This window comes from Peromyscus eremicus, chromosome 5 (assembly GCF_949786415.1).
Source record: "Peromyscus eremicus chromosome 5, PerEre_H2_v1, whole genome shotgun sequence".
In the NCBI taxonomy this organism is placed as follows: Eukaryota; Metazoa; Chordata; class Mammalia; order Rodentia; family Cricetidae; genus Peromyscus; species Peromyscus eremicus.
In genome coordinates, this window is record NC_081420.1 from 136,121,702 (window position 1) to 136,147,895 (window position 26,194).

At 52.3% G+C, this 26,194-nt stretch overlaps 3 protein-coding genes across 4 annotated transcripts in view; 2 read left to right on the plus strand and 1 right to left on the minus strand.

The window, feature by feature from the left end:
- Positions 1 to 4,967, plus strand: part of Coq9 (coenzyme Q9) — a 15,963-nt gene extending 10,996 nt beyond the window's left edge. For both annotated transcript variants that reach the window (XM_059264584.1, XM_059264585.1), the window contains exons 4-9: positions 415 to 557; positions 805 to 889; positions 2,107 to 2,211; positions 3,359 to 3,514; positions 3,849 to 3,902; positions 4,248 to 4,967. In XM_059264584.1, coding sequence (XP_059120567.1) covers positions 415 to 557; positions 805 to 889; positions 2,107 to 2,211; positions 3,359 to 3,514; positions 3,849 to 3,902; positions 4,248 to 4,283 — 579 coding nt within the window. In that variant the 3' untranslated portion in view covers positions 4,284 to 4,967. The remainder of the gene's footprint in view (positions 1 to 414; positions 558 to 804; positions 890 to 2,106; positions 2,212 to 3,358; positions 3,515 to 3,848; positions 3,903 to 4,247) is intronic.
- Positions 4,968 to 8,636: 3,669 nt separating this feature from the next.
- Polr2c (RNA polymerase II subunit C) lies at positions 8,637 to 15,777 on the plus strand. Its single transcript, XM_059264590.1, has 9 exons — positions 8,637 to 8,784; positions 8,884 to 8,933; positions 11,684 to 11,752; positions 11,881 to 11,933; positions 13,069 to 13,197; positions 13,539 to 13,590; positions 13,798 to 13,966; positions 14,090 to 14,164; positions 14,840 to 15,777. The coding sequence occupies exons 1-9, from the start codon at positions 8,699 to 8,701 to the stop codon at positions 14,982 to 14,984; spliced, it is 828 nt and encodes a 275-aa protein (XP_059120573.1). The 5' UTR covers positions 8,637 to 8,698; the 3' UTR covers positions 14,985 to 15,777.
- On the minus strand, positions 15,727 to 22,801 carry Dok4 (docking protein 4). The gene is made up of 8 exons (XM_059264589.1): positions 22,517 to 22,801; positions 19,081 to 19,188; positions 18,816 to 18,930; positions 18,439 to 18,558; positions 18,165 to 18,354; positions 17,468 to 17,606; positions 17,197 to 17,317; positions 15,727 to 17,105 (listed from the first exon to the last, which is right to left on the minus strand). The coding sequence occupies exons 1-8, from the start codon at positions 22,580 to 22,582 to the stop codon at positions 16,987 to 16,989; spliced, it is 978 nt and encodes a 325-aa protein (XP_059120572.1). The 5' UTR covers positions 22,583 to 22,801; the 3' UTR covers positions 15,727 to 16,986.
- Positions 22,802 to 26,194: the final 3,393 nt, after the last annotated feature.

The window sequence follows — 26,194 nt, forward strand, 5'->3', positions numbered from 1 at the left end:
GTTTCTCTGTATAGCCCTGGCTGTCCTGGAACTTGACCTGTAGACCAGGCTGGGCTCGAACTCAGAGACCCGCCTGCCTCTGCCTCCTGAGTGCTGGGGTATTGTCACAGCAACAACAATGAAACAAGAGCCTTCCTGTACTAAGCAGGGTTCCTAAGGTAGACTCCTGAGTTGTGTATTTGGTCATGCACCAGCCCCGAGCCAGTCATTGAACTCCAGCATGCATACCTGGAGTCATGCTTTGCATAAACTGAGGGGTTCGGTGGACTAGTGGTGGTCCCTGAAATCACACGAGCTCAGAGTGAAGGGTCGGGGTCTCCATGAAAGTCCAGCCCGTTAAGGAAAGAGGTATTTGTGATAATCAGGCTTTTCGCCTCAATGTGCTTACTCCCTTTTCTGCCGTCCCTCCTGTAGTCCTTGGGTCTTTCCAGCGCAGCAGCCAGCATGTTTGGGAGTGACGGCAGTGAGCTGATCCTTCACTTTGTTACCCAGTGCAATGCTCGCCTCACCCAGCTACTGGAAGAGGAGCAGAAGCTGGTACAGCTGGGCCAGGCAGAGTAAGTTGCACGGCCTTATAGCTCAGGGTGGCAGCAAGGGATGGGCCACGTGCCCTCCCCGGGAAGCTGATACAAGAGGTGCCCAGAGAGTAGTGCTAACAGCCTGCAGCTTAGATGGGTCTGAAATGCAGCAGCCTGTGCTGACAGTTTTCCTCAGGAGCTGGCAGCACATTCCTCCTGGGGCTGCGTAGGCAGTGTGGTTCCTGCTTTTGAACTAGAGACACACTGTTTTCTTTCCCTCTTCCAGGAAGAGGAAGACAGACCAGTTCCTGAGGGATGCCGTGGAGACCAGACTGAGGATGCTGATCCCCTACATCGAGCACTGGCCCCGGGTACAGAGTCCATCTTACAGAGCAGCAGTAACAATATTCCATCCCCGCACTGTGCCTTGGAGGACTTAGCACACTGTTGAGAAGTTAGTTCATGGGTCTGTACCACAGGGCCAGGAAAGCCTAGTGCACTTGGCAGAGCTAGGTTCTTGCTAGGGAGTGCCATGGGGAACAGTTCCAAGCCATCTGAGTCAAGTTCATGGACCTGTGAGTGGCCCTGCGTACCAGTTCATATCACGGGTGGACCCGGCAGCCTGAGTGTACCACTAGGCCTTCAAGGAGGAGCAGTCTTCCTTGAGAAAGGTCAGGACAGTCAGAAGTTTGTATCAGCATCTTTACACAGTGAATGATGCCCTGTTGTGCTTCAGATCTTGAGGACTGGACTTCTTGTTGTATTGCTAGGGTAATGCTTGCCAAAGGAGTATCCATTGCAAGGACTGCCTCCATTTTCTAAAGCTTCTTTTTCTCCTTTCTGAAGCCTGTCACGGTGTGGCCCTTTTCTGAGTTAAAAAGCACATTAGCAATGAGGGTGATTAGGCACCCAGTGTCCTCTGCGCAGCTGGAATTCTTGAGTGTGTGACCTTGGTGGGCCAGCTGATGGACTTTGATTACCTGTAGCTCCTAAAGCCCGGGCAGTGCAGTGCTGGGTTTCAGCCACCTGCCTGGTCAGCACAGTGCTGCCTTCTGGGCCACTTTGCAAGGGAACGCTTTCCAGCTAGAGAAGGACCTCTCTGCCAGCCCTGTGGCCAAGAGCATTATAGACTTGTAAAGTGTTAAGAGCTTGTTCAGTCAGGCCTGGAGACGCTGGTATTTGCTAAAGGAGGCTCTCAGATTGGTTCTGACATAGTGTCAACTGGGAGAAATTTGTTTTGGGGAACAGGAATCAACTTGAGTCAAACAAGGCAACAGAAATTTATTGTGACAGTGGAGTGCCCTTCCCATCCTTGTTTCCAGGACTTTTAGACAGGAGTGACCCCTTCAGCTGTCAGTATTCCCAATTTGAAATGTTGGCCTGGAGACTGATTAGGTCATCTTAGGACAAAACCATGTCCCCAGCCCCATTACCTTCAGTCAAGGTTTCTTGCTGCTACCTCCACCCATGATGGGTTTCAAAGAGCAAGAACTAGGCTGTCCCTGTGACAACCCCTTACCTCCCATGTGAGCCCTGTTTGTGCTGCTGTTACCTGCACACGGTACCTCCTCTGTCATTTGTTCTTCAGGCCCTCAGCATCCTCCTGCTTCCTCACAACATCCCACCCAGCCTGAGCTTGCTCACCAGCATGGTGGATGACATGTGGCATTATGCTGGGGACCAGTCCACTGATGTGAGTATTTTCTGTAGGCCTGTAGCTTGCTAGCGAAGGCTTGGGTCAGGCATTTCTTGAAGTTTGTGAAGTTTCTTTGATCAAAAGTCTGGAAGGCCAGCAGTGTCATTCCCATCTCAGGAGGAAAGGTCTTGATGAGTCAGAGTGGCATGTGGGTCATTGTCATCCAAGGACCAGCATTTGAGCATGAACCAGTGACTATCCCTCCCACTTGTAGAGATGGCACAGACCTTGGGGCCTTATGACAGGACTGCTCTATCATAACCATTTCCCCTCCGTCTCCTAAGACAGATTCTGCAACAGATTCCTCCATGTCTGCCTTTGCTCAGACTAACTTTGAGACATTGCTTTAAAAAGAAATTCCTCCCCCATCTTGACCCATTTTGCTGGGAGATCAATAAGCCCCTTTAAGGAGGCACCAGGAAGAATATGACTTGTTAAGTGCTGCCATATTTCTGGTAGGATATTAATATATACACCTTGGTAAAGGAAATTAAAATGTGATAGTCTTGTGTGGTCTCCAGGATGGGAAGGTATGTAGACACATACATGCACCATATTTGTAACAAAGTGCTTTAATAAACTTTATCTGTGTGGGAATATACCACCAACAGAGATGGGAGGAAAACAAATTAGAGAGCAAAGAAATTAAAGGAATAAAACACTAAGTAGCTGAGCTAGTCCTCCGAAGAGCAATTACCGTGCTGGCAGAAGTCACCGGGGACTCAAAATCTCAGCTTCACCCAGATGTTATAACCTCTCTCTGATCCTGCGTCAGCTCTCCCCATGTGGTTTAGTCATGACTGTTGGATTGTAGAACCTCCCCAGGACTCAGAGGGTTGGGCATTTCACCAGTCAAATCACCTCGGCTGCTGTTTAAACCTCCTGGTTCCTAGTATTTAATTTAGACCTCTGACTCAACTTAAGAGGTTGGGACCAGGAGCTTACAGTTTTAATCTCACAGGCGGCTTGGATGCCCAGCCAAGTGCAGGGCAGTAGTGGTGTCCAGAGGGCCATATGTGTCAGTGAGAGAGAAGAGAAATGAGGAGGGAGCCTGGGAGTCCCTGAGGTCTTGAGTGGGAAAACCCAAGGCTCCTTTAACACACAGTGCAGTGATTCTGCAGCTGCTGGGTGGGTCTCTCTGCAGTTTAACTGGTACACCCGCCGTGCGGTGCTGGCTGGCATCTACAACACCACAGAGCTGGTCATGATGCAGGACTCCTCCCCGGACTTTAAAGATACTTGGCGTTTCCTGGAAAACCGGATTAATGATGCAATGAACATGGGCCACACAGCTAAGCAGGTAGTTGGGGACTGGCCACTTGGAAACCCTTCCCAGTGGGCACACTTGCCTGCCTCAAGCTGCACGTGATCACCCAGCTGTTCTCTTGCCTCCTGTTGACCTTAACTGACAGTTCCAAAGGCTTTCCCAAGGAGGCTGGCTGTTTCTTCCTCATGCCAGCCCTTCCTTAAAGTCTGCTCTGTCTGTCTGTGACTGTTGTCCGTAGGCTCTTTTCCGCTACATTAAACCATCTTGACTCCACTGTGGGGTTCATAGGCTTCCTGAACTGTCTTACCCGTTTCACCTTTGAGCTCACTCTGGGGGCTTAACAGAATCTGACCCAGACTCCTCTTAGGTGAAGTCCACTGGAGAAGCCCTGGTGCAAGGACTGATGGGTGCAGCAGTCACGGTAAGTCCTGCCCAGTTTACCACTGTCTGCCTCCCATTCCACTCGGTTTGTAACATGTCATCAACCCGAGTAGCTTTGGACTGCAAGCTGAATAAAGCTGATCTTGGTTTAGCCTCAGTATCTTATTCCCACCTCTTCTTCGCTGGCCTCAAGAAACAGCTGCTGGAGCTGGGGAGGAGGAGGGCAGTACATCCCTGTGCTCCATCACTCATCACGTCTGCCCTGGGCCCTAGTGTGCTTGACTGTGTCATAGCTGCCTCTGCCTTGACTAACCCAGGGTTTCCCGTTGTGGTCTTGGAGGTTAGGCCAGCCTCACCTCTCTCTCTGCTTCTATCCCTGTGTTAGCTCAAGAACCTGACAGGTCTAAACCAGCGCCGGTGAGAGAAAGGGGACCCCACGTACCTGGAAGGAGCAGCAGTAAATATGAAGGGCTTGACAAGATGCACCACCCAGCAAACAGGATGTTAATGAGAACACATGAAGAACTTGGAGTCACTATGACAGCCGCGAGACTGAATCGCAGTGCACTTGCTGCTGTTCTGATCTGGAGTCGGGCCACTGCTGCCGTTCCTAAGACCAGGCCTGGCCTCCTGATGCCTTCTGCATTGCAGCTGTGTGATTGGAAAAGGAGACTGACGTCCAAGCTCAGGCACCTTGATCACGTCTTGACCTTAGAACTGCTCTCTGGGAGCTGGGCATGGTAACCTATATTCTCAGCACTCAGGAGTCTGCCACAGCAGGATTGAGAGTTCAAAGCCAGGCTTGTCTATGTAGAGAATTACAAGCCTCTTGAGCTCCATAGTGTGACCCTGTCTCAAACAAAATCTCCTGAGAAATATACTCAGGAGATCACAAGCAAGTGATCCCACAGTGACAGCTCCTCCCCAGCACAGGACAGTCCTCTGGGTCCTCAGAAAGCTGCCTCCCCTGAGACAGGTGCCTTCTGGACAGTTGTGCTGAGCCTGGCCACAAATGTGATCCCAGGCCTGGCCTCACAGACACCAGCATGCATTGCAGGGTCACTAGTGAGAGAATCTGTAAAAATAATAAATGTGTTTGAAACAATTTCCTGTTGTACAGTTTCCATCTAGACAATGTTGAGATCCTAGACCCCAGCAGTGGACAGTGTATGGAAGAGGCCTGGGTTCTGGGCGTGGCACTGCCTCATACCTCCAGGTCACAGTGACAGCTCTGCATTCTGGGCCCAGGTATCTTTCAGTCAGATGAGGGTAGGAACTCTTTCCCAGGCCATTAGCTCCCTTGTCTGCTCTTAGTCTCTTCCTGCCTGAGGGCAGTCCTCAGCTTCCATGTCCCCCAGCCTCTGCACTGGCTGGGCTTCCTGTGTACCATGGTTAGCCTGAGGGCAGTCCTCAGCTTCCATGTCCTCCAGCCTCTGCACTGGCAGGCTTCCTGTGCACCATGGTTAGCCTGAGGGCAGTCCTCAGCTTCCATGTCCCCCAGCCTCTGCACTGGCTGGGCTTCCTGTGTACCATGGTTAGCCTGAGGGCAGTCCTCAGCTTCCATGTCCTCCAGCCTCTGCACTGGCTGGGCTTCCTGTGTACCATGGTTAGCCTGAGGGCAGTCCTCAGCTTCTATGTCCTCCAGCCTCTGCACTGGCGGGCTTCCTGTGCACCATGGTTGGCACTGTCTTCTGCAGTACTCTCCTGTTAAATCAGCTGATGGGGAAAGTTGAGTTTCAGATCTTGTCGTGTGGGCTTTCTGTCAGGCTCTTTCTGTTCCTCCCTGATTCTTTTATGCCTCTTGACATCCCATAAAGTTACTGCTGCAGCTATTACACTTCATCCTTTGTAGAATCCCTCTCTCTCTCTCAGCAGACGAGCATGACTCCTAATTCACTGGGATGGTGTGTGCTATGGAGCAGGCCCGCCTCTGTCGATGCCTTCGTCTATCTCAGGAAGAAATGTCGCTCCTCGTTACAGCAAACTCTTTATTCTCTGGTAACTTCTGCCCTCTGAGTGTAGTGCCTCCAGGGTTCTGTTTAAGGGCCTCTTTTCTCTGTGTGAGCAGCTGCCACTTTTTTGAGGCCTGTTTAAACTCTTCAGGTGCAACTACACAGATCTGTAGACGGGGAGAGCATTGTATCTACTTCAGAAGTACATCAGGCGATCAAGAGTAGAAGAGGAGTGTGTGTGTCACTTCACACATAAGGGCATTGTGGAAGAACACTTTGGGGACCTTTGAGTTGGCTCAGTGGGGAAGAGCACTTGCAATCAGGCCTGCCATCCTAAGTTCAGTCCCAGGGACCTACATGGTGGAAGGAGAGAATTGAGTCCCATGTTGTCCTTTGACTTCCACACATAGGATGTGTTGGCACCATTATGTACAAGCACACACATGATAAAATACATGTGGTTTGTTTTGTGTGTATGTGTGTGTGTGTGTGTGTATGTTTGTGTGTGTGTGGTTATCGCACTCCTGCTGAAGTTAGCTCAGGTGTGGGTCTTTCATTGCTTCTTTGTATATCATCTAACTGGCTGAGAACTTCCAGGGGATTCTTCTGTCTCCACCTTCCAAAGGAAAGGAACACTAAGATTACAGAGCTGCGTTGCCATGCCCTGCTTGACCTGAGTTCTGAGGATTTGAACTTGGTCCTTGGTCTCACACATAAATTGTCTTACACACTTGGGCTACTTTCCCCAGCCCTCTTGTTTATCTATAGATGTACAACCTCGTTCTTTTAGAAAGTTTCATTGTATTCCTATGTATTTTTAATCATTGTTACAATTTTTAAATGGCAATATAGCCACATCATTTCCCCATTCTGTTGTTCAAATTTCTAATAGTCTTATAATAAAAAACCTAGAGGCAGCTATCAGGGTGAAAGCTGAAAGATCAGAGAAACAGAGCAAGCCACAGCCACCACTTATTACCTCACCAACTCCACAAATCCTCAGAAATCCTCTGAGTCTCCACCTGAAAGGGTCTCAGTTGAGCTGCTTTAGTTCCTGTTTCCTCACGCCTTACATACTTTTCTCCACCCTGCCATCTTACTTCCTGGGATTACAGGCGTGTGTGTGCTTCCCAGTACTGGGATTAAAGATGTGTGCAACCGCCGGGCGGTGGTGGCGCACGCCTTTAATCCCAGCACTCGGGAGGCAGAGCCAGGTGGATCTCTGTTAGTTCGAGGCCAGCCTGGTCTCCAAAGCGAGTTCCAGGAAAGGCGCAAAGCTACACAGAGAAACCCTGTCTCAAAGATGTGTGCAACCACTGCCTGGCTCCGTTTCCAGTGTGGCCTTGAACTCACAGAGATCCAGACAGATCTCTGCCTCCGAGTGATAGCATTAAGGGTGTGTGCCACCACTGTCTGGCCTCTATGTCTAATCTAGTGGCTGGCGCTGTCCTCTGATCCCCATCAAGTTTATTAGGGTTCACACTATATCACCACACCTTTCCCTTTCTTCCCTCTCGCCCCTTCCATACACCTCTCATATCCATGTCCTGTTTTTTGTTAATTATTGTTATGCACATACACATTCCTAATACATGAACACAACCTGCTCAGTCCTTGTAACATTACCTGTATTAATATGATCTCGGGGCTTTTAATACTGTATTGGACAACCCATTGCAGGGCATTATTTCTCCCACTTTCAGCATCCCTGATTCTTTCTTAGAGTTGAGACCCCTCCCCCTTCCATGCTAACACGTCATTGGTGTCATTGTCCCTTTTGTTTAGGCAGTTGTGTTGGTGAGACTTCATGTGTGTGGCCTTTGTAACATTTCTAGGAGACACAATCTCACAGCAAATTTAACGATCCCCTGGATTACAAGCTCTCCACTCCCTCTCCCACAATGACCTTAGGTGTTGAATTTGTTGTAGATGTATCAGTTGAGACTGGACACCCAACAATCTCTTGTTCTTTGCATTTTAATTGGTTGTGGGTTTTTTGTTGTTGTTTTGTTTTGTTTTTGTAATGGCCTCCATCTTTTGCAAAGAGAAGTTTCTTTGATGAGAAGTGAGAACTACAGTATCTTCACATGGTTCCTGTGAGAATCTTCAAAGCTTTGATCCTTCTTTCAGAAACCAGCAGATGTCCCCTCAAATGAATGTGTCAAATTTCCATCTCTCATGTTAGTAAGTGAAAGCCTTACACACTGTCAAATGTTCCCTTGCTTCATATAGTTTCAGAGGCTTAGTTCATTATCATCACGGTGGGGAGATGGCGGCATGCATGGTGCTGTAGAAGTAGCTGAGAGCTTTACCTCCCGATCCAAGGACAGCAGGCAGAGAGTATTTTTAAATTATGTATATGGGTCTTTTGCTTGCATGTATGTCTGTGCGCCATGTGCATACCTGGTGCCCTCAGATGCCAGGAGAGGGCATGGGATCCCCAGAAATTGAAGTGAAAGATACTAGCCGCCATTCGGATGCTGGGAATCCAATCCAAGTCTTATTATGGAAAAGCAGCTGGTGCTCTTTAAGCATTGAGCCATATCTCCCGTCCCAAATGTATGTATGTTTAACCAAGTCTCCATCGGTCATTAACTAATGAGTTATTTTTAGCAATTACAAATAACACTGTCATGAATAACATGACACTGTACCTGTACCTGTACTTTTGTGCTATATATCTTGGGGATTTCAAGAGCGTTAAGGCCCGGTGCATTTTGGAGAATGCGATTAGAAAACGTAGGCCCGGAAAGTTCTGGCCTCCGGTCAGCAGGTGGCGCTGCGCGCACGTCTAGCCGGAAGCGCCGGGGACCCAGCCGACAAATTGCTGGTGGCGGCGCAGGCGCGCTGCGGGCCTGGCGCGGGAGACTGGCTGCGGGTCGCGATGCCGTACGCCAACCAGCCAACGGTTCGGATCACGGAACTCACCGAAGAGAACGTCAAGTTCATTATCGAGAACACGGACCTGGCGTAAGGCGGCGAGGGGAGAGGCGGGCGGCCGGGTCCTCGGGTCCCCCTGCGGGGCTGTGGCTTCGGGGACGCTCACACGGCCTGGCTTTCCTCCTGTAGGGTGGCCAATTCCATCCGGAGGGTCTTCATCGCCGAGGTGCCCATAATAGGTATGCGACCCTCCCTCGGGCCCCTGCCGCCGGCCCTCCGCTCCGGGTGGGGGCCTGGCTGAGAGCACCGCGGTGCTGCACGCTGGGCTGGGCCCGCCTAGGCCCGCCTTGGTGCGTGCCTTCCTCGGCGGCGTGGCTTCCAGCTCTGTTCCGTCTACCCCAAAACAACAGAAACTAAGACTAAACACTATTAAGCAGCTGAGAGGTGCGGCCTCCTCATCCGTAGGATGTGGACGGTAGGAGTCGTTAGCGGTGTTACCCGGGGTTACCGAAGTCGTGTAGATAATGTGCCTTTGCTTTTAAGCCAGTGTTGGATACTAGTAGGTGTCTTTTGAAAATGTATCTGAATTGTACAAAATAATGGGCTTCGTTGTGATATTTTCATGCACACACGCACACAGAGTACTTGGATTGTATTCATTACCCCTTCACTTCTTTTTGTTCCCCTCCCACTGGCCTCTCCCGTCCTTCCTGATAGTACCCTGCTATAGTTTCTTGTCTCTTCTCCTTTAAAACATATTTATTTACGTATATATGTATGTCCCTGGGCGTGAGGGTGCTACAGTGCATGTGTGGAGGAGGTCAGAGACAGTTTATGGGAGGGATTATCGTCTACCATATGGGCCTCAGGGATTGAACTCGAGTCTTGACAAGTGCCTTTACTCTGCTGATCCATGCCCCGAACTCTTTTTTTTTTTTTTTTTTTTAAAGTACTTACTTGTTTATTATGTATTCAGTATTCTGTCTGCATGTATACCTGCGTGCCATAAGAGGGCACCAGATCTCATGTGAGCTGGGAATTGGGTTGCTGGGAATTGAACTCAGGACCTCTGGAAGAACAGCCAATGTTCTTAACCTCTGAGGCATCTCTCCAACCCCGAACTCTCCCTTCTTAAACGTTGAAATTCCACATGAGAGAAAGCATGCTTGCTCTGTGGCTTCCTCCTGCAAATTACATACTTTTGTTCTTTATCGTTGTGTGTGTAATATCACTTTTCGTTGTTGTTGTTGTTTTGTTTTTTCGAGAGGGTTTTTCTGTGTAGCCTTGACTGTCCTGGAACTCACTCTGTAGCCCAGGCTGGCCTCGAACTCACAGAGATCCGCCTGCCTCTGCCTCCCAAGTACTGGGATTTAAAGGTGTGCACCACCACTCTTTATCCATTCTGGTAGGTGTCTTTTTTTTTTTTTTAAAGATTTATTTATTTATTTATTATGTACACAGAAGAGGTTGCCAGATCTTATTACAGATGGTTGTAAGCCACCAAGTGGGTGCTGGGAATTGAACTCAGGACCTCTTGAAGAGCAATCGGTGCTCTTAACCTCTGAGCCATCTCTCCAGCCCAGGTGTCTTTTTTTAATGGATCTCGTACTTTACTGCATGTGTAGATCATGTAAGTTCCAAGCTAGATGTAAAGACAAGACATGGACATACACAAGGCAAAATATGACAGGTGTCTTCAGGGGGATCTGAGTGGGTTTGGGGTTTGTTTGTTTGTTTGTTTTTGAGATAGGGAGGAGCTCAAAAGGAGGGAGTGGCAGCATCTGTACACACACAAGGTTTTTAGAGGCTGGGAGTTTTCACCTGCCAGGGTGTGGGAGGATGGGGATGATGGGAGATAGGGCATGGGAAAGCTTGGTGTGGCCCTTGCTTGGGTTGAGGAAGTACTGCAGGGCAGGGCAGGTTAGGCCTATCATTGTCTGGTCCTCTGACCTCTTTTCCTTTGTCCATACCGGTTACTTGAGAATTGGGATCCAACACCGTTTGATTTCTGAATTTCATTGTTTACATGCAGATGTTTGCTTCTGAATGACTAGGTACATGTGTAAGTGAAGCCTCAATAAGCACACAGTTCTATACTCCCAGCAGTGAATGGGAGGGATTGGGTTTTATTGTTCGTGTACTTTCTCTGTGGAAGACATTCAGTGTCTATCCACTGGTGGGAGTAAACTGGAATTCTAAAGGGGTGATCTGGTTTTATCCTACAATGAGGTGTGGACCATGAGCCACATTAGTTCTATGATCTTTTCCCTAAAAATTTTTAATTATTTTTAATTATGTCTTTGTATGTGGGTATTTGCATAGGGGGCCAGGGGTCTCAGATCCCCCTGGAGCTGGAGTTAGAAGCAGTTGTGAACCACCTGACATGGGTGCTGGGAACCTCTTAACCACTGAGCCATCCCTCCAACCCATGTTTCCCCAAACTTTTAAGTCCCCAAAATAGCTTTTGTTCTTGGATTTGATAATAACACGGATAGCAGATTTAAAGTGCTCTTTAGGAAATATTCGATTCCTTAAATATTCCACTCCCACAATATTCTCTAAGTGAGTGTTTCTTTGTGTTTTCCCAGCAAGCCCTATACCCAATTCACTGGAGGCAGGAAGGTGTTAGGTATGGTGTGTGTGTGGTTTAAATTAGATGCCTGAACCTCCAGCTATCACTTTAGAGTCAGAGTCTCTAGCAACCTGGCCTGGGCACCTTCAACTTTGTAAACACTGAGTGATTATTTTCTTTCCTTTTATTTTGGTGTTTTTGAGACAAGGTTTCTCTGTGTAGCCCTGGCTGTCCTGGAACTCCCTCTGTAGACCAGGCTGGCCTCAAACTCACAGAGAACCACCTGCCTCTGCCTTCTGAGTGCTGAGCACTGAGTAATACTTAAGTCTTGAAAACAGCGCTGTATGTAGGTCTGGAGATGTCTGAGGTCTCAGATGGTGGTTAGTGTCACCCGAGCTGTTCTCTTGCCTTTTTCAGCCATCGACTGGGTTCAGATTGATGCCAATTCCTCAGTCCTTCATGATGAATTCATTGCTCACAGGCTTGGTGAGTTTGGGCATTGAGAAGTGGAAGGGATTAAAGTGGGGTGCTTCTTGTCCCCAGCCCGAGGGACTTACTCGTAGGATCTTGTGATGGCTTGGCTGCTCTGCAAAGCACTTTTCTGTGTCTTGCAGGATTGATCCCCCTCACTAGTGATGACATTGTGGACAAGCTGCAGTACTCCCGGGTATGTGTGTTGCTGGGTAGACTGGAGGCACAGGAGGTGGGGGTGGGGTGGGGGTGGCGCCTAGTTGTCCCAGGAATCTTCTGGATGCCTTCCTCTGGCTGACCGTAGCATAGTTTAGAAACCATTGTGGAAATGATGTTTTAATACTGTGGTCCTTGGTTCTGATGGGGCTTCAGAATGATTGTGCTCTCGGCACATCCAGGCACCTCAGTGAGCCTTACAAAAGGGGACACACACACCCCCAATGCCCATAATTCTTTTTTTAAAGATAGTTTTTTACTTTTGTGTGTGTATATTTCTGCTTCTATGTATGTATGTGCAGGTGGGTTAGGGTGCTGGAAAAGGTCAGAAGAGGCCATCAGAGTCCCTGGAACTAGAGTTACAGGCAGTTGTGAGCTGCTGGGTATGGATCCTGGGAACTGAACTCGGGTCCTCTGCAAGAACAGCAAGTGCTCATAACAGCCAGGCCATCTCTCCAGCCCCACCATGCTGCTGCCGCCCCCCACTCCCCAATTTATTATTTTTTATGACAGGGTCTCACTATGTTGTCCTGGCTGGCCTTGAACTCCCAGAGATCTGCCTGCTTTGCCTCCTGAGTGCTGGGATAAAAGGCATGTGCTACCATGCCTGGCTGAAAAACATTAATGAACACTCATTTGTTTTTTGTTTTTTTTCTCTACAGTTACCAAATGCTAATGTTTTACTACATTTGCCTTATTTTTTTTATATAGTGTTGTTTCCCCTAACTTGAAAAGATGTTTTTCCGTTCTTCCCTTGCTTGTTGTATTTTCAGTAATTCCTAAACTGGTCCGCATAGTGCAGGGCAGGTAGAACTATGGTCCCATGACAGCCTTGGTCCTCTGAGGCAGTCAGTCCTGTTTGGGCACTGCTGTATTAGCAGTGTGCCCCCTAGTGGTAGCCTGCAGCAGTGACCGTGGAAAGGAAGTGTAGTTGCCAGCGGGTAGACAAGTTGTCTATAAGCTTGAGCAACCATGAGGATGGTGTACCAGATGCCACAGCCCAGAAGAGGCCTGGGGCTGTGGTCAGCCCCTCTTCACCAGGAAGAAACTGAAGGAGCTGGTTAGTAGAAGCAGGGAGTCCAGTCTACTCTTTCCTACTGCCCTTCCTGCCTCAGGACTGCACATGTGAGGAGTTCTGCCCCGAGTGTTCTGTGGAGTTCACTCTTGACGTGAGGTGCAATGAAGACCAGACTCGCCATGTTACCTCTCGGGATCTCATCTCCAACAGCCCTCGCGTTATTCCGGTCAGTGCCTTTGCTCTTCTCTGTCTGGCTCCAAGTGGGACGGGTTGGGGTGATCCTTATGAGATGTGGTCCTAAAGTCACCCGCCCTATGTCCATCTACTTTAAACTGCCACCTAGAAGTGCTGGTCCTGAGTTCTTGAACAGAGCAGGATTGGTGCTGTGTGCCCTGTGTTGTCCAAAGACCCTCTTAAAAGCCATTGGACTGTTTGGACAACTCTGCCGCCTCCTTCTCAGGCCTCCTTTCCCTGGCTTGACAGATTACAGACTGGATTTACTGGGAGACAGTTGCCAGAGGGGACTGAGGTGAGAGGCTAACGCACACTTGTTTGGGCTTCCCACAGGTGACATCCCGGAACCGGGATAACGACCCCAATGACTATGTGGAGCAGGATGGTAAGGGGGTGGGGTGGGACGGTAAGGGGATGGGGCACACATGCTGGTGGCCAGAGGATGCAGAGACCAGATGTACCATCTTGAGCTCCCTGGTCTCTGTCGCTGATCTTTAGACCCTTTTGTGGGTTGTCTTCATGCAGTACCGGGGTCAGAAGTTGGACAACTGGCCTCTCTTGGTTCCTGGCTCACTCTCACCTCTCCCTGCAGACATCCTTATTGTCAAGCTGAGAAAGGGCCAAGAGCTGAGACTACGAGCCTATGCCAAGAAGGGCTTTGGCAAGGAACATGCCAAGTGGAACCCCACTGCAGGGGTGGCTTTTGAATATGATCCAGACAACGCGCTTAGGCACACGGTGTATCCCAAGCCTGAGGAATGGTATGTGCTGGCAGGGAGCGGGGACTAGCAATGGCCGTAGTGAGAGATGGGGTGGTAGGTGCCCTGAGAGCCTTGCTAAAGGCAGAAGTAGCCAATTGTGCTTCCCCCCGTGCTTGCCCTCAGGCCAAAGAGTGAGTACTCCGAGCTGGACGAAGATGAGTCACAGGCTCCCTATGACCCCAATGGCAAGCCAGAGAGGTAAGACCCCGGTCCTGCTGGGGACTGTAATTGTAAGAATATAGGTGGGGAGGCTGTTAGGGCAGTCACCTAGCCAAGCCCCCTCCGCCCCCATGTGACAGGAGAGCCAACTGTCTAACTTACGTACACATTCTGGGTTGGTCTTCATCCCCCTCTGGTCACCATGAAGAGAGGCCCTATTGTTATCCTGTGTTGTTACTGGCCTGCCTGTTTAGGCTCAGGCCGGAACAGAACTGACCGGAGCCCTCCCCTGAAGAACTAGCCTGTGTTGTGTATGATTTTTGTTCTTCCCGGCTGTCTCCAATGTAGAAATGCACATATACAGTCATTGTAGAGTTCTCAAGGCCGCCGCCCGCCTTTTTTGTTTTTGTTTTTCAAGACAGGGTTTCTCTGTAGACCAGGCTCACCTCGAACTCACAGAGATATGCCTGCCTCTGCCTCCCAGGTGCTAGGATTAAAGGCTTGTACCACCACCACCCAGCTCAACAGTGCCCTTTTGAAGTAGCTGTAGCTTCCTTGAGGAGCTGCAAAGTGGATCTGGACCACTCTGCATAAGAGGTTTTAGGTAAAAGGAAGTCAGCCCTGTCACGAGATCAAGTGCCTTGTAGGAATGAAGGAAGTCTCACAGGATAGAAGCCTGCCTTATGAGGCTCTCACCCTACTCTCGTCTCCCAGGTTTTACTACAATGTGGAGTCCTGTGGTTCACTGCGCCCTGAAACCATCGTCCTCTCAGCCCTCTCCGGGTTAAAGAAGAAGCTGAGTGACTTACAGACTCAGTTAAGCCATGAGATCCAGAGTGACGTGCTCACCATAAACTAGCCGCAGCTTGTCTGCTGAAGACGACTAGGTTCAAGGTGACCACTGGACTTCAGGTCTTGGGAGACCTTCTGGTTTCAGGGCTGGACTGCAGTTTGCTCAAGCTGCCTGGGAAGTCATCAGAGTCAGGGCTTCCACTGGTATTAGGCAGGGCAGTTTCTTAGGAGGCATTTAGCATCCTGGCCCTGCCTTCCTGATCACTGGCAGTCCTCAGAACCCTAGGCATCCCTTCCATCCTGTTTCTTAGCTCACTGTAGGGGGCGCTATTGCTTCCTAGTTGAAAGCCACTGGCCTAGACATCTGGTCGCTCCAGCTTTTAAATCTTTACCCAAGGAAAGAAGTTTTCCAGCCCTACCTTAGGCGTCTGGTGTTGGGACTGAGTATTAGGACCTTCATTGAAGCAGCCTGTGACCTTTCAGGTCCTCTTCCCAGGGTCAGGACCCACTTACTGGCACTTGAAGTTTCAGGTGTCCCTAAGCTGAGAAGTCACCCTTTGGGACTGCTATTAGACCCTGGCTATCCTCTCTGTCCACAGGTGAACTTGGTGTTTCATACTCTGGCCTGACATTTGGGGGTTGGGTACCACAGACCCCTCCCACATTTCCTTTCTCTTTAGTGAAGTTCAAGCCCTGCCTTAGCATGTCTCCAGGTAGGAACACACCCCCCCCATAGTGGTTTTCAGGCAGCCTGGGGAAAAGCACGCACCAGCGCAGAAAGGAAGGGATATTTATTGATCAACAGTAGATGTCTTTTTACAAGTTTTTATTTTTGGCAATAAAGAGCACAACATAATCTCCTTCATGCGTCATCGTGCTGCTAGCTGAGCCAGCTCTTTCCCTCCTGAGGAGCTGGGCCCATTTCTTCTACAGACTAGCTGACCTCTGGGTGGTCATGGCCTGGGTCAGTCGGAGCTGGACTGGCCATACCATCTCCCTGGCTCTAGGGCACCTCTGGGAGGGGGCCTCCTTATCATCCTGCCACAAATGTGAACAGTGGTTATTTACAAGGTCTGTTCCCACAAATCAGAACCCTAAAGTATTAAAAAACAGAAACACGCAACCAAAGGTTTGATGTGAATAGAAAGATAGCCCTTCTGCACGGTAGTCAATAAATACCAGCACTAGAAAATCAATTGCTTTAATTGCATTTCAGCAGGGAGCTCAGCACCTTGTGGGGAGATGGGAAGGTCTTGGTTTTGGAATCTGGCCTGGGGTGGCTGGCCCAGGGCAAGGGACTCCCCTTGCTGGAGCACTATACCCTCGCTCAGTAAAAGGGGGCAGCAAGGTGCTCCCCACAGTAGTCCTGCTGCAGCCTTCTGGGCTGACCCTAGCCATCCTCTACTGCTGAGGTGCTGGGCGCCCCGCCTGAAGACATCTTCAGCCTACTGAGCAGGAAGGAGCCAGTGCAGAAAGTGCATTTTAAAACCAGATGCCACCTCTGCTTAAAACTCCTAAGTGCAAGGCTACCACATGGTACAGCAAAGTTTGGGTCCTTCCTGTGTCACTCACTGTTGGCCCAGAGGACAGAAGCTACCTGCTATCTTGGCCCTTAGGCTTCTGAGGAAGAGCCCACAGACAGCACCGGTCTGATTGTCCCCTACTCGGACCCTGGCAGCTCAAACAGTCTTGGCAGCAGGAGAGCTGTATCACTGAGGACAGGAATGGCTGCCCTCATACTCAGACAGCCTTGACCATGCCTGGTCATGGAATTAGAAATGGGTATGTGTTGGGGAGGGATAAAGGGAAGCCTCATTAATACAGAATATGTCATAAGCCATATATATTAAAACCATTAACAGTATATAGTCCCACGGTGGCTCCAGCCCCTCATGCTCAGGTGGTGTGGCCAGCCATGTGTTGAGGTCCAGCCTCACCCTTGAGGGCAAGGAGGGCAGCTTGCTCTCTTCAGGCTCTTGGCCAACAGCTCCTTAAGGCTGTCCATGGGCTGCTGCAGTTAGCCTTCCCACAGGTGGCCCAGCAGTCATCAGCACCCACCAGTCCAGCTGTCACTGGGAAGGGCTCTTGGTCTCACTGCTGTCCTCTTGGCTGGGCTGTGGCTTAAGCAGGATGAATCTGTTCAGGAGGTCTGTTTCTGAGCTGGCCTGGGCTGCCCCATACCCTTCACCTGTGGTCAGAGATGCAGGCTCAGAATTTGAATCCAGGACCAAAGACCCGTGCCCAGGAGGCCTCCACAGGGACAGGACACAATGACTCACCGTAGCTGGAGGCTTCAGCAATGTTCTGAGAACCTGTGATATGGTGCCAGTACGCGCTGCGGGGCAGCATGGTGGTGGGTGTGCAGGGATATGAGTAGTGTTCAGTGCCCTTGTTCAGCAGCTGTGGCACAGAGATGGGTCCCTTGTGTTAGTTCTGGGGACACCGCTGCCAGCCCAAGGCCCTGCCTGACTCACCTGTGAACACGCTGGTGGAAACTTAGCTGGCATGTGCCCCACCTCCCATGCCCTGGAGCAACAGCCACTGCCTCACCCTCACGTTCTTCTCCATTTCCAGCAGGACCCGCTTGTGCTGCTCTGCGATTGCCAGGGTGGCACTGTGAACCCGCTGATAAATCTGCTCCCCCTCCTGTGTCTGGAAGGTGTAGAGTCCTTCCCCAGCGTCACACATTCTAAGGGCAGGTAGCAAGAGGGCAAGGTGTCAGGAATTCCACTGCATGGGTGTGCGAGTTCTGTGTGCCTGCTGTGGCTGTACCGAGGCCTCCAGGGACAGGGTAGCCGCCACATACCTACTCAGCTGTTCTGCCGCCCTCTGGTCTGCACACTGAACAGTCTCTGCACACATTTTACAGAAGAGGAAACAAGCATCCAGTGTGAGAGTAGCCACGCCAAGGTTAAGCAGGGTGGTTAAACAGAGCTGACGTCTAAGGCTGGCTGAGTCCCGGCAAGGGCCTTCCCTATCAGGCTCAGTGCTTTTTTAATCCTCTATAGGAAACTGGTAAAGCCAGAATCTCAAAGCTAGAAAGTGCTGCTGATGGCAGTGGCCGAGCCAGGGAGCTGTGCTTTTGGTATACGGCTTCACTGGACCTGCAAGCTAATTACTTCAGGCCTTGAGTTCCTCGTCTGTAAAACTGCAGCATTATATCCCCTCTGGGTAGTATGCCTGATGCCGTGCAGAGAGCAGTCTCCATGGTGGCCACGTGGGATAGGGTGGGAAGAAAGGGTATTACCTGCCCGCCTCAAAGGTAAACCGTGTGGCATCTCGGCCGTAACGGCGCAAGGAGCAGAGGGGCCACGAGACGAGCTTCACGCGGGGGTTGTGTATGTCCCAGAGGTAGATGTTCTCGTGGGTGATCTGCAGCTTGCACTCGCCATATACGTCCAGGTTGGGGCAGGGCAACAGGAAGACATTGAAGCGATCTGCAGAGCGGAGGATAATGACAGCAGAGCTGACTGAGGGCCTCACCTTCCCCTCCCCACCTTGAGACCCTGCACCAGCCTTACCTGTCTGCTCGCACTGTACTCCTGGGGCCAGGAGGTCGGGCTCTCCCAGACTGATGTCGTTGAGCCGTGACCCCAGACATTCCACTGACAGTGTCTTGTACCACTCTTCTGCCTCCAGCTCTAGAGAGAGATCACACTTCGTAGTTCTACCAGCTCAGAGTCCCCAGCAGCCCACCTAGACTCCTTGGCTTGAGTCATTGCACTCTGCAGGGAGGGCAAGGCCTGCTGGCCCACCTCAGTCTGGGGACCTAATCCACCGGGGCACACCTCCCACCCTTCCTGCCAGGGTTGGCCCTGCTCTCCTACCCCGCTGCCTGGACCACTGACTGTTACCAACCCATGAAGACCAGCTGGAGCCTGCAGCCCCGAGGCCTCACCTGAGTCACAGGTGAAGGTGCGAGCCGAGTCGTCCGTGAATATGATAGCCACCGCCTGCCTCTTGGTTTCCTTGGGGAGCCGTGTGACACACTTGACGTTGCTGATCTCAGTCACCTGGGAGGACACCCCAAGAGGCTTAGCCCGGCTGGGGCACTTTACCCCACCTCCCGTAGTTACGCCCCCCAGGAAGGTACTCTCAGACCTCAGGACTCAGCAAGTCATCTTTGCTCACAGGTGGGGGGAGCTAGGGCCCAGGCCCCTAACCTTGGGGCAGCCTCGGAGACACACTGACTTCTCATCAGGATACTTCTCCAGCCGCTGGGGCCCCTTGCTGGACGATTTCCGGAACACTAGCCAGCACCTCCGGTAGATCTGTGGGTCAAGAACAGAGGTCAGGTTGCTGCTGGACCATGATCCCCAACAATGCTGCCCTGAAGCTACCCCAGCCTCCTGAGGGAGCAGTGCCACACCCTTCCCTGGATCCTAGCCTAGAGAAAACCTGGGGATGGTAACTGCCCAACAGCAGACACCACCCCAAATGGCCGAGGTGGTGTTCATGATCAGCTCTGTTGAGTTGTTCTATGATCCTCCATGTGCTGAACGTGACTAGTGTAATGGAAGGAGCATTTGTGGAATACTTCCTAGCCAGTCAGTGTCGGGGTCACTCCTGAGGCCTGTTCTATTGTCTCCATTTCAGAGACAAATGGGCCATGAAGAAGGCAAGAAGGAAGGACCTAACACAAGTGGTGGAGTTCCTTTCAAGATGGAATTGCCAGGGACACACCCATTACCACAGGACAGACCTCTCTGGCCGCCAACGCCACGGTCTCCCAGGGACAGGAAGCGGCCCCCTGCACTCAGCCAGCTTTGCATCACCATGGCCCTGGGCTGGGGCCCAGGCAAGGCTCTGGTGTGAGGGGCATTCCTCTTGCTCCCAGGGCTTTCCCTCACCACTTACCAACAGTGTACCACAGGGGGTTCCCATGGGGACCAGAGGCCTACAGAGGGTAAGGGGACAGAGCTTAGAACTAGCTGTGCCCACACAGCGCAGTACCTTCCCTGGGCAGTCTCTTGCCTGTCCTAACCAGTAATGCCCTGTGCGCTAGCTAGGCCGCTGAGAGTCTCCAGAGCTTCATAAACTCCTAAGGAGGGAACTTCTCCAGAGACAAGCTGGCCTAGAGACACCATGAAAGGTTGTCCCAGCACCCCCATAAATTGCCCATCTGAACTCTTCTTGTTGGGCCCCTCCCTCCTACCGCAGGCTCTCTTTAGCCAGTGGGTGATGGATTTATACCAGCTCCTGCCAGCAGGCGTCAAGCCTGGCAGGCCTGTTCCCCAGACATCCCTGTGCCACTGTCATTGCAAATAAGAGGCTCCTGAAGGGGCCTGGGCTGAGTAGAGGGGGGGAGGGCCACTGGGCACAGTCCCAAGGGCTGGCCGCCAGCACAGCTACCTCCTCTGCCATAGGTACACCAGGCCTTTGGCAGGCAGGTCACAGAGCAAGAGGGACCTAGACAGCCCCCTCCCTGGAACGGCCTAAAGCTGGGCCACTTCAGGCTCCTGTCTGGACCCCTGGGAAGTGTGTCTGCCTCTGCACCCGTCCCTAGCTCAGCCCTGGTCTGTTCACGTGAGCCTTTCCAAAGCAGAGACCACGTATGCCATATTCTCACACTCCTCGCTTATACCTGCGTGCAATTATTGACAGATCTGCCGAGCAGGTGAGTGGCCATGTGAAGGACGGGGTGGACAGGAAGACGGACAGACGGGTGAATGGGTAGATAAATGAATGGGTGGGAGCTGCCCAAGCACCCCCACCCCCAGCAGGCATCAACCTGGGAGTAGAGGCCTGCCCCCTCCCCCAGCACCCTGGTTGCCTGGTTACAGGATACACACTCACACAACCCCAGGGAGCCATGCACTCAAGAGCTCTCCTCACTTCGCACAGGTCTTTGATCAGCTCTTCGGAAGCACTTTGCCAGGCTCTACTCTGCTGGGGGAGGGAGGGAGGGAGGGAGGGAGGGAGGCCTGGCAGGTAGGAGGGGAGGGCGGGCTCTACCCCCTTTCCATTGCCTTCAGCACCCCCACCCCAACCCTGGTCTCTGGAGACTGAGACAAGAACAATGCCTGGAGCAACTGTAAACTGCAGGCCCTTCACAGGATAGCAGGGTAAGCTCAGGTCTGTGGAGAGTAGAGTCTCTGGATAGAGTAGACGCCAGTCTGGGCCAGGCCACACCCCACCTGCCAGCTCTTTCCCAGGGTCTATCCACTCTGCACTTGGGGTCTGGGAATCCCCCAGGAACAGAGCTGACACTGACCCCACCTGACTGCCCTGTAGTCAGTGCTCCCCTGGCAAGCCCTGCCCTGGACAGAGAGAGCCTCAGCTCTGCTGGCCCCTAGGGACTTGGCTGGATCTAAGCATGGGGATAAGGCATGGTGACAGGAGCAAGGTCCTCATTCTCTGGGCCTCTGGGCCTGGCCTCAGCCTTGCTCTTTGTTCTGTCTCGGAAAGAGCAGGGTCTCTACCAGGTTTAAGCCAGTGAGACTCCAAATAGGCCCAGCAGCCCTGTCTCAATCCACTGATGGTCCAGCTGATGGCAGTGGGTTACTGGTCCTTTTCTGGACACAGGACACCTCCAGAAGGGCAGGAGGAATGGAAATCACACACACACACACACACACACACACACACACACACACACACACACACACACGGTGGCCCTGAGGAAGCCAGGTGATCCCTGGGCATCTCCTCACCCTCAAGGCTAGCTCAGGAAGCCTTGAGCCTAACCCATCAAGGTAGCAGGGAAGGACAGGAGTCCTGGATAAAACAGGCTTGAGTCACCTGTCACCGGGGCTTGCTTTCCTGCTGGGAAGAGCCTCCCATTGGATGAGAGGGGGTGGGCAGGGGAACAGAGGCTTCAAAGGGACCCTGGGGCCCTACTCATGCTCCTGGGGGATTTTCCTCAGCTGGAAACCTGTATGGGCTGAGTAGGGGTATGTGGCCCTCCAAGCCCGAGCTCAGGGCTACCTCCAACAATGCCAACAACTCCAAAGAAAGCAGCCTATCCCAGAGCAAGGGCCATTTCACCCACACATCAGGGAAGTGTCAGCCTCTGGCCCGCCCCCACGCCCGGACCCCTACCTCCCAACAAGCCACTCTCCTTCCTTAACACTTCTTTAGCACCCAAAACAACCACCTAAAATATGAGTCCAGCTCAGAGCAAGTTGAGAAGCTGGTGCACGGTGGCAGCGGGAGTGGGAGGGGTCACTTTAAAGAGGACAGAAGAGGTGGGGAGCAAGGCGAGGAAGGGAGGGAAAAGGGGGTGGGGAGCAAGGGGAGGAGGCCCCGGAGCCAAAGCTGCTCTTTGCTCTCACAGTCTTGCTCGCCAGTCACTCCTGCTACCCGGTGGTGGCCGCTGCCGCCACTGCTGTGGCCACAACTTCAACAATAGCAGGGATGCCTCTGCCAGACTGTCAGCTACCACTACTGCTCCAGTGGCTGGGATGCCAGCCAGCCAGCCCAGCTGGGGCAAGAGATGCAGTAGGCAGAGGCTGGCCAGGCACATGCCAGCCAGCCAGTGTTGAGAAACCTCGAACCACAATCACACAGTACCCGGTGCTGGCGGGCCCCCACACACCATGCCTCCAGACCCGTCCTCAGTTCTGTTTATTGACAAGGGCCCCCGCCAGGGTGGCTCACCCCGAGCTTCCTGCTCTTCATCTTCACATAGCCTTGCTTGACGATGTCGTTGAAATTGGTCGCCATGGTTGCCCCTCTGTCTTTGGGGTGCCGGCTGGGCTGAGGCCGGGAGGGGTGCCCAGGTGATAAGCCCAGGTGTCTTGGTCTCCCCTGATCACCTGTTCAAGACACTCCTCACCTCCCCCGCCTCAGCATTGTTCTAGCAGCTCCTTCGCCCAGCTCCTGCTGGAAACCCAAATGACAGGGAGATTAGAGCCAGTGACATCTTTCTCTCCCCCTGGCTGTCTCGTTCTTTTTTCCTTCCTCTTCCCACACTCCTCCCTCCCTCTGCCTGCCCGCCCTTCCTCCTTCCCTTCCTCCCCACCCCAGGACGGCAGAACCATTCAGGAAAAGCGAGGTGGAGGCAGAGCAGGAAAATGGTCCAGCCCAGTCCCCTCCCTCAAGGCTGGGGCTGGCAGTTAACCCCTTCCTGGGCTGGCTGGCTCCCATTCTGCTTGCTGTGGAGGTGATAGCAAAAAAAAAAAAAAAAAAAAAAGAGGGGAATGGACCAGAGGCAGCTGGCTCTGGGGGAGCCTGGCCCCTCGGCTTGGCAGCACCTGGCCATCCTGCTACAACTTTGGGGCAGACTTAAGGCAACTTGCCAGAGCACCCCCTCCTGGGTACTGGAATCCAGGCGGTGGAGAACTTCCAGGAAATGGTCCAGGTCCTGTATCTACAGAAGCACTTCCAGCTTAAAGACAATGCACTCTTGGTTTCACAGACCCCAAGCCCTCTCTCTGCCCACCACACTATACCTGGTTCTCTCCAGCCCTGAAGAGAGGCTGGGAGTCACCAGCTCAAGCCATTCAGACCCTGCTCCTGGCCCCTGGACTCTTGGGCAGCTCTTCTGGGTGCTGGTGTTTCCCGAGTAAGAGGGCAGAGTCCAGGGGGTGGGGCCGATAAGTCTGAGGAATGTGTGGGACTGTAGGCTGTGGCCTCTGAGGAAGTAGACACTTACTCTGGTCCTGAGCTAGGAGCAGACCAGCCTGGGGGTGGGGACATGGCCCCAGCAGGCCATTCGGTCTAGCCAAGCCAAGCAGTGTTATGTCCTGAGCATGGTCAGGCATTAATTATAGGAATGATGACCCAGGGTACGGGATATATATAGCCTAGGCAATATAGGAAAAAACGGGAGTAGCAGGGGGAGATTTGGGGTCAGTTAACACAGACCAGGCAATCTCAGCCGTGACCCAATCTAACACCTTCATACTATACAGTAGAAAAGAAGGTTGCCCAGAGAGAGTAAGCCACCAGCCTAAGGTCACACAGCAAGCCCAGGATACAGCCAAAAAGGGATGAGAAGCTCCCGAGTGGAACGTTGTCCTGTAGCCCACTTTGGCTGCTGCCACCACCTAAGCTTTCTCTGCCATGAAGCCTCAGGAGTCAGAGCTCTGCTAGCAACATGGCTCCCCACATCTCCAGGAACACTGGGTGGCAATGCACTAGCATTTCTGGAGTCAGCTGGACATCTGTGTTTCCAGGATGGGGCCCTGGGGCAAGCAGGATTCTCAATCCGCCAGCATCTTGACATTAATTAATCTCTTGGACGCCTGTCTATTGAGTCCCTAACAAGGAACAGATGGGACACCCCAGTGGGCACATGCAAACGAGGTGTGGCAGAGCAGTTACCTCTCTCCTGGGTACAGTGACAGTCCCCTAGGCCCACTGCATCCTCTCTTGCAGATCCCATGTCCAGAATGTTCCCACAGCAAATGCTCTGCCTCTCCTGCGGCTAGTCCCCACCAGTCCTGTCACCCCGGGCTCTGGCAGAGGGGTCATTTCCCAGCTCTGTCTCCACCACTTACCTCTGGGGTTGTCTTGTCCCAAGAACAAGTACTGACTCCATGGAGTCCCCTCCTAAGGTGTCTAGCAAGCTGGCCCCCGGCAGTCAGTCCACAGCACTGAAGGCCAGTTTCCCAACCTGCCTACAAGAAGCCACCAGGCTCAGGGTCACCTAAGGTGGCCCAGACAACCAGGAGCAGGACTCTAGTAGGCTCTGTAATCCCTCAGCTTTCACATTTTTTTCCCTAAAGGATCTGGGTGGGATGTGGTGATATATGCCTGAAATCCCAACACTAGGAGGCAGAAGCAGGAGGGATGCCACAAGTTCAAGGCCCATCTTTCTACTTTAACTGAGGAAGTGAAGCCAGAAGTACCTGCATGCTCCAGACCCTCCTGCCTAGTCCTGGCCATAAACCCACTACACACCAGCCTCCATATGCCCAGTGCAGGGCACTCCTTGTTGGCTCCATCAGCCATCTCCCCTGCAACCCATGGGCCAATGGGCCACCAAGGCCTCAGAGCTTCCTGCTGTGTCTGCCCACAGAACATCCAGCCCTAGAACCGCTGAAAAGCAACATTTATGGAGGAGCCCAAGACCTGGCAGCCGGCTCTGGCCTCTGGTCTCTTCAGTCCCCAGTTAGGTTGAAGGAACAAATACTAACCCAGGACCCAAAATGGAGTGCAAAGAGGGTTGGGAAGGTGAGGATGGAAAAGGGAGCATCAGGAGGGGGATCCATGCCCACCCTTCCCCCTGCCAAGAGGGAGTACATGGTCTTAAACAGAAAGGATCCATGCCCACCTCTCCCCCCTGCCAAGAGGGAGTACACGGTCTTAAACAGAAATTCATCTCCAATCTGTCCCAAGAAGGTCCCTCAAAGGCTCAATAGACAAGAACTAGGGGCGGTGAGAAAGCCCCTGCCCATCCATGGCCACCGCCAGCCTCTCACAGGCCTGCAGAGGGACAGATGCCTCCAAATGTGAAAGGACCTGAGGTATGGCACCCTCAGCTTTGGGCATGAAGCCCTTGAGTATTGTACACCTGCCTAGCTGGCTTCGCTGGACTTCCAGTAGCCATCCTCATGTTCTAGGAGGTAAGGCCCCCCACCCCACCCACACACCCCATCTCTCCTCTATCCTGGTATCAATGTAGCTGGCGATTCTTGGAGGGATAGTAGCTGCCTTGGGCCAGGCTACCACAAAAAGTCAGGCTGGACAACACACTGCTGCTCTCCCCAGGAAGGGCAGCATCCTGTAAGGAGGGTGCAGGAGGCCTCCTGGGGCCCTTCCTACCCACCTGCCCCATGGGCAGCACTGAATGCTCCCTCCCAGAATCCCGCCTGGAGGCTTTGGCTCTAGAACAAACACGGGAGAGCCTGAGTCCTGCCTGGCCATGCTGCCCCACCCCTGACAGATCGGATCTTATCAGGGCTGCAAGTCAGCCCTACCTGGACACCATCACACTGTCATCTGTCTGTGTCCACCTCACCGCAGAGATCTGATTGCAGGTGGGTTGTCGGGTTGTCTCTGGCATGGAGAACTCCCCCTATTACTTACCCAGCTGCCCCATCCTTCTGTGGTTACTACCTGGGGCCAGCAGGGTGCGCTCCCACAGATTCCCATGCCCTGTCCAAGGAGAGCCACAAAGACAGACCAAATACTGAACTGGGCAGAGGAACATCACAGAGACAGGACATCGGAACACTCGTGGTCCCCTGGAATGAGGCCCAATGCCCCACATCACTGCTGTCTGATCTCCGCTGGGACCCTGCCACTTCTCAGTATGTAAATACCTTCTCAGGGAAGCTCACTGCACTTACTTTTCCCTGCCTCTAACATAATTTCCTCCCATGGTCTCAA